The 7,748-nt window shown below is 39.7% G+C and overlaps 1 protein-coding gene across 1 annotated transcript; it reads right to left on the bottom strand.

Moving 5' to 3' along the window:
* Positions 1-355: 355 nt before the first annotated feature.
* On the bottom strand, positions 356-7,200 carry Wdfy2 (WD repeat and FYVE domain containing 2). The gene is made up of 5 exons (XM_065221606.1): positions 6,698-7,200; positions 3,595-3,942; positions 3,269-3,508; positions 2,867-3,205; positions 356-1,591 (listed from the first exon to the last, which is right to left on the bottom strand). The coding sequence occupies exons 1-5, from the start codon at positions 6,856-6,858 to the stop codon at positions 1,453-1,455; spliced, it is 1,227 nt and encodes a 408-aa protein (XP_065077678.1). The 5' UTR covers positions 6,859-7,200; the 3' UTR covers positions 356-1,452.
* Between the last annotated feature and the right edge of the window lie 548 nt (positions 7,201-7,748).

Here is a 7,748-nt window from a genome sequence, read left to right as displayed (position 1 = left end):
CCCGATCCAGGTTGGAACTGAATAATAAACGAATTCGCTATAAGTTTAGATCACAAACGACGTAAACTCGAAGAACGATGGGACGTCACGTGTCCGCTGGAAGTTCCTGCTGACTTTTGAAACCACTTGTCAACGGCAAGCCACATGGATGTAGAGCCAGTATGTCTTCAGGGACGGGCTGCAGAACTCGTAAGAATTTCACTCTCTTGAAACTTTCAGTCGTTGAATTAGCTTCAGTAATTTTGACTGGATCCGCAACAGAACATAAAAATGAAATCAAAAGTTCCGAAGAGAAATCAAACGTTATGTTCGTTCCAACGCACAGCCTGCTCTCCCAAAATAAAATACCGATCAATTTGTTTTTAAAAACGAAAGAATGAATGATATATTTATTATCTTCTGATTTATCATAACAATATAATTTTCGTGTAATATACATGCATGTATGCCGTTTTGTTAATGTATTTTCTACGTTTATTTTACATCTCTCGGAATAAGTTTCGGATTCGATTTGTTTCCCTTAAGTTTGTCACAGTTTTGTGTTCTTCACCTGACGACGTCTTCAGTTTCTTCGCTTCCCTACAATGAACATTGAAAGCACCAATTACACCTCTAAAACTCGTCTCTCTATCTTGTAGTGTTCGCGAGTCGTTGATTACTAGAGACAAGGGTTGTGATTCCTCGTGAAATCATAGACCAATGAAACCATGTTCAATACTTTCCCGGAAATTCGAAACACAAACTTTAAACGCGAAGAACTTCTATTGATACATAAACAATGAATAGAGTAACCAAGTATTATCTCTTCAACAACAACAAAAAACCGCTGTATTTGTAGTGAATACAGCTAATGAAAAAGGGGGACAACTCATCAGGTCGACAGATAACTCAAATTTCCACTTGTTTCCAGAAAATCTAACATACATTACAATAGTTATTCAAGTCTTATTGGCTACTATCATTATAGTTTTATTGTTAAAGTTTACAGTTAAACTACACAAACAACGGGCTCTCTTCGCACAAATTTTGGTATAGCTACTGTAACCACCCACGGACCCCACTTTCGTTCTCTTCATATATGTGAGTTTTAGTATTGTAGCCGAATATTAACTATGATGTCATTCGTTTATGAATTTTATTTCACCTAGTAGTTTCCAATTATAGTATAAAAAGTTAGTTACTTTTCATCCATATGTTACACGACGTTCCCTACATTTTAGTTACCTTCAATCACTTGTAATCTATTATAAACAAAATAAAGCCAAGCTTAAAACGATATTTATATGTGTGAGTGTAGTACAGTACAGTGATAATACAATTTTATTTCTGCAATCCAAAATCTTCCTCGTACCTGGCCAATATTAAACTGAGAAAGGGGGGGGGGGCTTCACGTGCAAAGCGGTTAGAAACGCGAAAACTAAACTGTGTGAATGCAATAGTTGGACGTAGCTCTTAAGGCCAAATGGAGGAAAGGTCCCAGATCTTGATGATGCGATCCTGTCCGACGGTAAGCAGTCTTTTTCTCGGCTCGTCCAGATCCATCGCCACGATGCTGTGCTTGGCGTCATGGAATGTCGCCAGGGATGGTCGCCTATAAAGGGGAAGAATTATCAAACACTTTCGTTAAATACCTCGTTATGCTCAAATCGTCTATTTTGCTGTGCTGGGCCCGCTGTCACAGTATAACATGTTGCCTACGCACCTGCCACTGGGCTGAATTGAACCGATTTCTAAATCATTATCTACATACCTAACTAGAATATTCTGTGAAAATCGAAAAACTACGAATCAAACTAATATCCCCAAACTTTTTCGGAAACTGCTAAGGTCTAGCTCCTCTTTCGCCTTTTCATATTTCAATTGATTTTTTTTTTAAATATTTCTCTATATTGCACTGGTAAGGTGACCCTGATAAAAATGTTATGGTTAATTTGCCAAACCATTTGTGGAATAGTTCAATCATTTGAGTTATCATTCGTGTATGGTATTTTTGTATTACTATGGATGGGTTTTGTGGGGTACACCTTACAATAGAAGGATGCACACCAGTCACACCCCTCATTCAGCTGTCATGTGAATGAACTTGTTGTTGATGTTAATTCAGCACGAGGATCCTAATGGTGAGCACGACGACAGTAGCTCGGACTGGTAAGACGTACGCCGTAAAAATATATTGCCAGAACCACCGTACCGCGCCACCAATCAAGGCACACGCACATTGCATCCGTCGGTGATCCGTTGCGGCAAATCTGACAGTTAGACAATAGATTCAGCTTTCACTTTGCCGCAACGTATCACCTAAAAGAAAGAGGAGACAATAGGGAGCCTTTTATGAACCAATTTTCTGTCAAACATGAACCAGCGCCTGATTAGTTGGGCGAACGTATAGAAACGCGAGAATGTTTACAACAGCAAATCTTTTTTCCTGTATTTTAACAGTCACTCACAATGAAATAGTTGTTTCACGGTCGTTTCCGCGAGAGAAGAAGAACATGTCACAGACAAAAAAAAGCCAGTTATCTCCTCTATCTCTTAGCGTATCACTAACGGATACAATGTCCTAATTTGAATTCCTGTTCTCGAAATTTGTGCATGGATTGAAGAAATTATAACTGCATGCTGCAACTCAAGAAAAATGCTCCAAATTTAAGAGATGTTTTGTTGAGTTTTAACAACATTACTCTTGAACCCGATTTCTGGTAGTTAAATTCAAAACTTCAGAGCCAATAGAAAATGTCAGCCTTTTGAGATTTCAGCCTTATGCGTAGGACACCCTTTTTTACAGCTTGACAGACATTGACTAACCTGATAAATCGTTAATCTGGTTCATATATCTGCTTCATATTAATTTAAAATCTATACTCACTCTTCGCTCTTCAATCGCTGGAAGCACTGCTCACACACACGCACATCGAACTCAAATCCCATGATGGGAATGTTGATCCGGTTGGTCGAACATTTGTCGCACACGGCCTTGCCACAGTAGCGACAATGGTGCTGACGGATTCCGATCTGCTTCTGGTCGATCATGGCCCGCAGATTCCAGAAGAAGGCCCTCGTACAAAGCTGGCATGTGTCCGATTCAACCCACTCCGGGGCTACCTTACGCATGGCATTCATCTCCCAGAACACAATCACCGAATCTTCGCCGGCCGAAACCAGCTGTTGCGTGTTGCTACCATACGTAAGCGCTGAAACTTTATTACTGAAAGAACAAATGATTTTCAAATCAATGTCAACCATACATTGACCTTTGACTGGGACTCACTTGTGTCCGTGTAGTTCGTATGTCGTTCCGCGTTTGCCACCAACATCCCAAACGATGACAGTTTGATCGTACGATCCGCTGAACAGAAGCTGTGGTCCCTCGGCCCAGTATAACGCTCGGACAGATCCAGCATGCCCTTTCATCGTCGTTACCACCGCCGCTCCAGTTGCGCTCAGCTTCAGCATTGTAATTTGGCCACTATAATCACCTACGAATGCATACTTAGAAAGGGAATCATATCTAGTTAGGAAAGGATCAAGTTATGGAAAATCAATTCAATCTACGCCGTTAAAAATAATCAACATTTCGCTCAATCAAAAGGATACTGCATGGCTGTGCATATGGCCTCGAACGTGTAGCAACCGAGACGTTCGCCAGTTTCGGTGCTGTGATAGACAAAGAACTTGTCCCGTCCAGCGGACAATATCCATCCGGTGTGTTTGGCAAAAATCACATTCGTAATGCGTGCTTGATGCGCTAGGTACTCCCGGATCGGTGTCAAGCGGTTGCAATCATCGGACAGTGTAAACTGTGAAATTGTTCCATTCTCCTGCCCGATGAAGAGTGTTCTGGTTTCCGGTGTGTAGAACAGAGAAGTGCATCCTGATGGCATATACTGACAAATCGATGGCCAATACTGGCCGGAGTCACGTCGCAACCACACGCGAATCGTTCTAGAAATAAATAAAGCATAAGCGTTGCCATCAGAATTCCAAGTTCATGTAGGTAACAGAGAGAGGCATACAGTGAGTAGTCTAGAAGCGAAGCTGATTAGACGCAATGAATCACATTTGTCGCTGTTTGTCGTAATGTCACGACCTCCAATCGATAGAAGAAAGAAGAAAACGGAAGATAACGGGTTTGTGTTATGAGCACATCGCTTTTCAGTATATGAGAAGTTAAAATTGTCTTTAAAGGCTACCCAAAAGAGGCACGTCATTTGAAGTTCTTAATTTCATAGGAAAAAAAAAGACTATTGTATCAAATTATATGGAGAAGCTTAAAATCTGAAGAAATTGAAAAAAAAACAACTTCCTCAAAAAGTATTGGTGTATAATGTGAGCCTGACCTATTGGTGGAAATAATGTTGTAATTGGTAGTTGTTAGCGTCCCATAATAATAAAAAAACATTTCTAATTAGTATATAATTGTTCTCACTGATGGTTGAAATTAATTTTTATTGCTAAATCACTGTCTTTCCTGTGAAACAAGAAAAAGGATCTGCAAAACGACAAAGTATTTTAACACATAAGCCCCGTTCAAACATTGCATAGCAAACCATGAATTCTAAAGAAATAACGATAAAACATTTAACAGGAACTATCAGAGTTGGAATTAAATGCCTAAAATGGGTAGTTGGACTGATCCCTTAGCTTTCTTAAAATTAATGAACCCTTCAAAATTTTCAATTCCCCTGCAAATCCAGATCATAACCAAATTTGTTCAAATTTGACACCGTTGTTAGGGACCTCAATACACATCGGAAGAGCAGTGGGGAATAGGGGGTTGTGATTCACCATACATACTTAACCCACCCTAATGTACATCTTTTAACTAAGAGACACACCTGCTTCAGAACGAGTGATATTAACAGTTATCATTCGTTGTTTGGGACGCAACCCATCTACTCATTTTTTGTTGGCATGGTTTTTCAGTTTTCTAACTGTAGTTTATCAAACAAAGCAGCTTGCTAGATTATTCCCAAGTAAAAACAGTAAAATGTCTAGGGTAGTTTGACACAATTTTCTTACGGGATATCTCCATTATAGTTAGGACGTCACTCAATTATCGAACTCCCAACTAAAAAGCGAATGATTAATGTATTCCAAAAAAAAAAGTGCGTTATGTCCCCAAATATGTTACCTTGAAAATGACTGTTCAGGCTTCTGGCAATGGCTTATGGCTCCTCGGAAATGCAAACTACTACTAGTTCATCCTCATACAGTGCATCGGTTATCCGATGGATTGAAACTGTGCTTCCGCAGTGCTATACCGATATCCGGTTCCAGATGTGGGCGGCTTGTTTCAATCTGTAGTATATTTTTAAAGGACACACCAGATTCAGATCTCCAAAATCACAGCCAGTGAATGCATGACAACAGTTTCCTGAATTTCTATGTTCAGGTACGCCGTCTGAACGTTTACGTGTTCGATCTGCATACTTCGTTGGTAGGCTACAGGATTCTTCGGGAGTTGCCCAACGAGTTTTTGGTGAAACCATGTACTACCAAACGCGCCTCGTAGCGGGTCACGTTTCCGTTTTTATCCTCTTTTCGCTTGAAATTCTACCTGCACACAACTTTACAGGCGCAAACTTCCTTCTGAGACTGCTCAATCGCTGCTCTCCAGAGTTCAATCATCGGACCATTGACGTTTCGTTGAATGGTTGTGGGATATTTGAAATCACCATTCCAACGGCTTCACAGTATCGGTAATCCCTTGTTGCTTTCTTCGAATCGCCTGACATTGGTGTGTCATCAGATTCACTTCTTGATTCTCGTTGACTGCAGTCCAGGGACAATCATTTTCAGTGGTTACCAACGTATATTCCTCCTCGTCTGCTTGAGTTTCTGAATGGGTTACTTTTTATATTATCCTACTTAAGACATCAATCAACACCATTTATTATATAAATGCTATCAATCGTTAAGGAAAAGGGGCGACCCCGACGTAGTGGTTAGCATCCAAACCTCTCACGCCAAAAGTCACGAGTTCAAACCTCACCCCCGGACAAGTCACGAATTGACCCAAAAGTGTTAAAGTGACTATAATAAAAAAATTATAATAATAAGAACAAGGTTCATAGAATCCACAAATGGCCGTTGCCTTTAGCTCATTTGTCTTGTGAAATTTTAGCGGTTTTTAAATGATTCTATCAATCTTGACGTTAAGATAACATAAAGCAACTTGCTTCAATCGTACTTTATCAACTTTCATTTAAAAAAAATACTTCTTTTTTATTTTAGTCTTAGAGAATACGTAAACCATTCATCATTGACCACTTTCTGCTTAAATTTAACATGGTAGATTTAGTAATATTATACATATAGAACGTATACCATGTATAATTTAATGAGTTTGAAGATAAGCAAATGAAAAAAAGCTGACAGTGAAGAATAAAAAGAAAAAAATCCATGAAAAAATATAAATCATTCCATATATATTGCACAAACATGGTCCACCAGCAAAAGAATACAGACACTAATTTTTATCAGTAAACAGAGCACCATTCGTATCTCCACTAGCCTCTCAGGTCATTGAACAGTACGCAAAGTTTGAATATTTTTCTCCCATCAGTGTAACAAAAATATGTGCCAAAAAACGACAGTGACCAGCGTAACAGCAACAGTCAGTAGATACGTACATACATAGTTGGCTAAGAAAAAGTCAGCAACGAACGATAAACAAGGTAAAATTCAATTAACATACTTGTCATCACAAACACTGATAACACCTTCCTCTCCGGGAATCAGTAGCGCTGCGTTCACGTCATCATTGCAGCCCTCCAGCTTGTTAAGCAATTCCGGCTTTTTCGTCGTACTGAAGCGATCATTTGCACTACGCGGTGCGGGCTTAATCTCTGCGGCCATTGTCAGCTTCCGATTCCGATTTTCACACTTTCCCGATCGCAATGAAAGTCTCCTCAAACGCAAATGGAAAAACAAAACTTCGAGGCTTTTTTTCCACCTGTGAAATTTTGTTCTTTATCGGTAAACTCCTGGGGCAGAAGAACAATAGGTAGTCGAAAAAATCACAAAAAACGCCCGACAACGATGACTAAAACGAAAAATAACAACTTTGGGCCGTTTTCTCCCAACTTGATGTGGTGTTTGACCACTATATTGCTGCTGGTTTTGGTTAGTTGGCGTAGAAAAATACGGATAGATTAACAATCACTTTACTCGGTAGATAATTGTCAAATGTTTTGACAGCGTACAGCAAACTCGCAATCACAGAAAAAATAGGTGTAGAATTCACACCCACACATGTGCACAAATCGATTGGCATCGTACAGCCACAAGGTGACGACGAAAACAACCGTTGGATTGTATTTGCGTCGATGGACACGTCACACTTCATGAATGAGTCATTCAAGGAACGTAAAGCAGCTTACGGTATGAGGTGTAAGCATGTACGGGATGTACGTCGAAACGAGGATGGCGGCGAGAGGATTTGAACGTGTGGTAGTGTCGATAGGCAGCGAACCTTCTCCACTATCAAATGCGGTGACCTTGATCCATGGTGTGGTCAGATGAAGTGTGAGTTTATAGCATTTTATGGGAGATATTTTATTTTGTGTTTTGAAATGAACGTTGAAATTTTGCTCGTCGGTTCGTTGCTGGCTGTAGTTGAAAATGTAATTTCACCTAAACACACGCTAATTTCATAATGCCAAATGAAATGGCACCAATTAAATTGAATGGTAAATTGATTGTAATTTCTGCTTCATTAGAAATGCAATGTGGCAAGCACAATAATA

The sequence above is a fragment of the Ochlerotatus camptorhynchus genome, unplaced genomic scaffold, assembly GCF_037179485.1.
Source record: "Ochlerotatus camptorhynchus isolate MF236.1 unplaced genomic scaffold, CSIRO-AGI_Acam_v1.1 ptg000014l, whole genome shotgun sequence".
In the NCBI taxonomy this organism is placed as follows: Eukaryota; Metazoa; Arthropoda; class Insecta; order Diptera; family Culicidae; genus Ochlerotatus; species Ochlerotatus camptorhynchus.
Note: the sequence above shows the minus strand (reverse complement) of the source record. Positions and strands in the feature narration are given on the sequence as shown.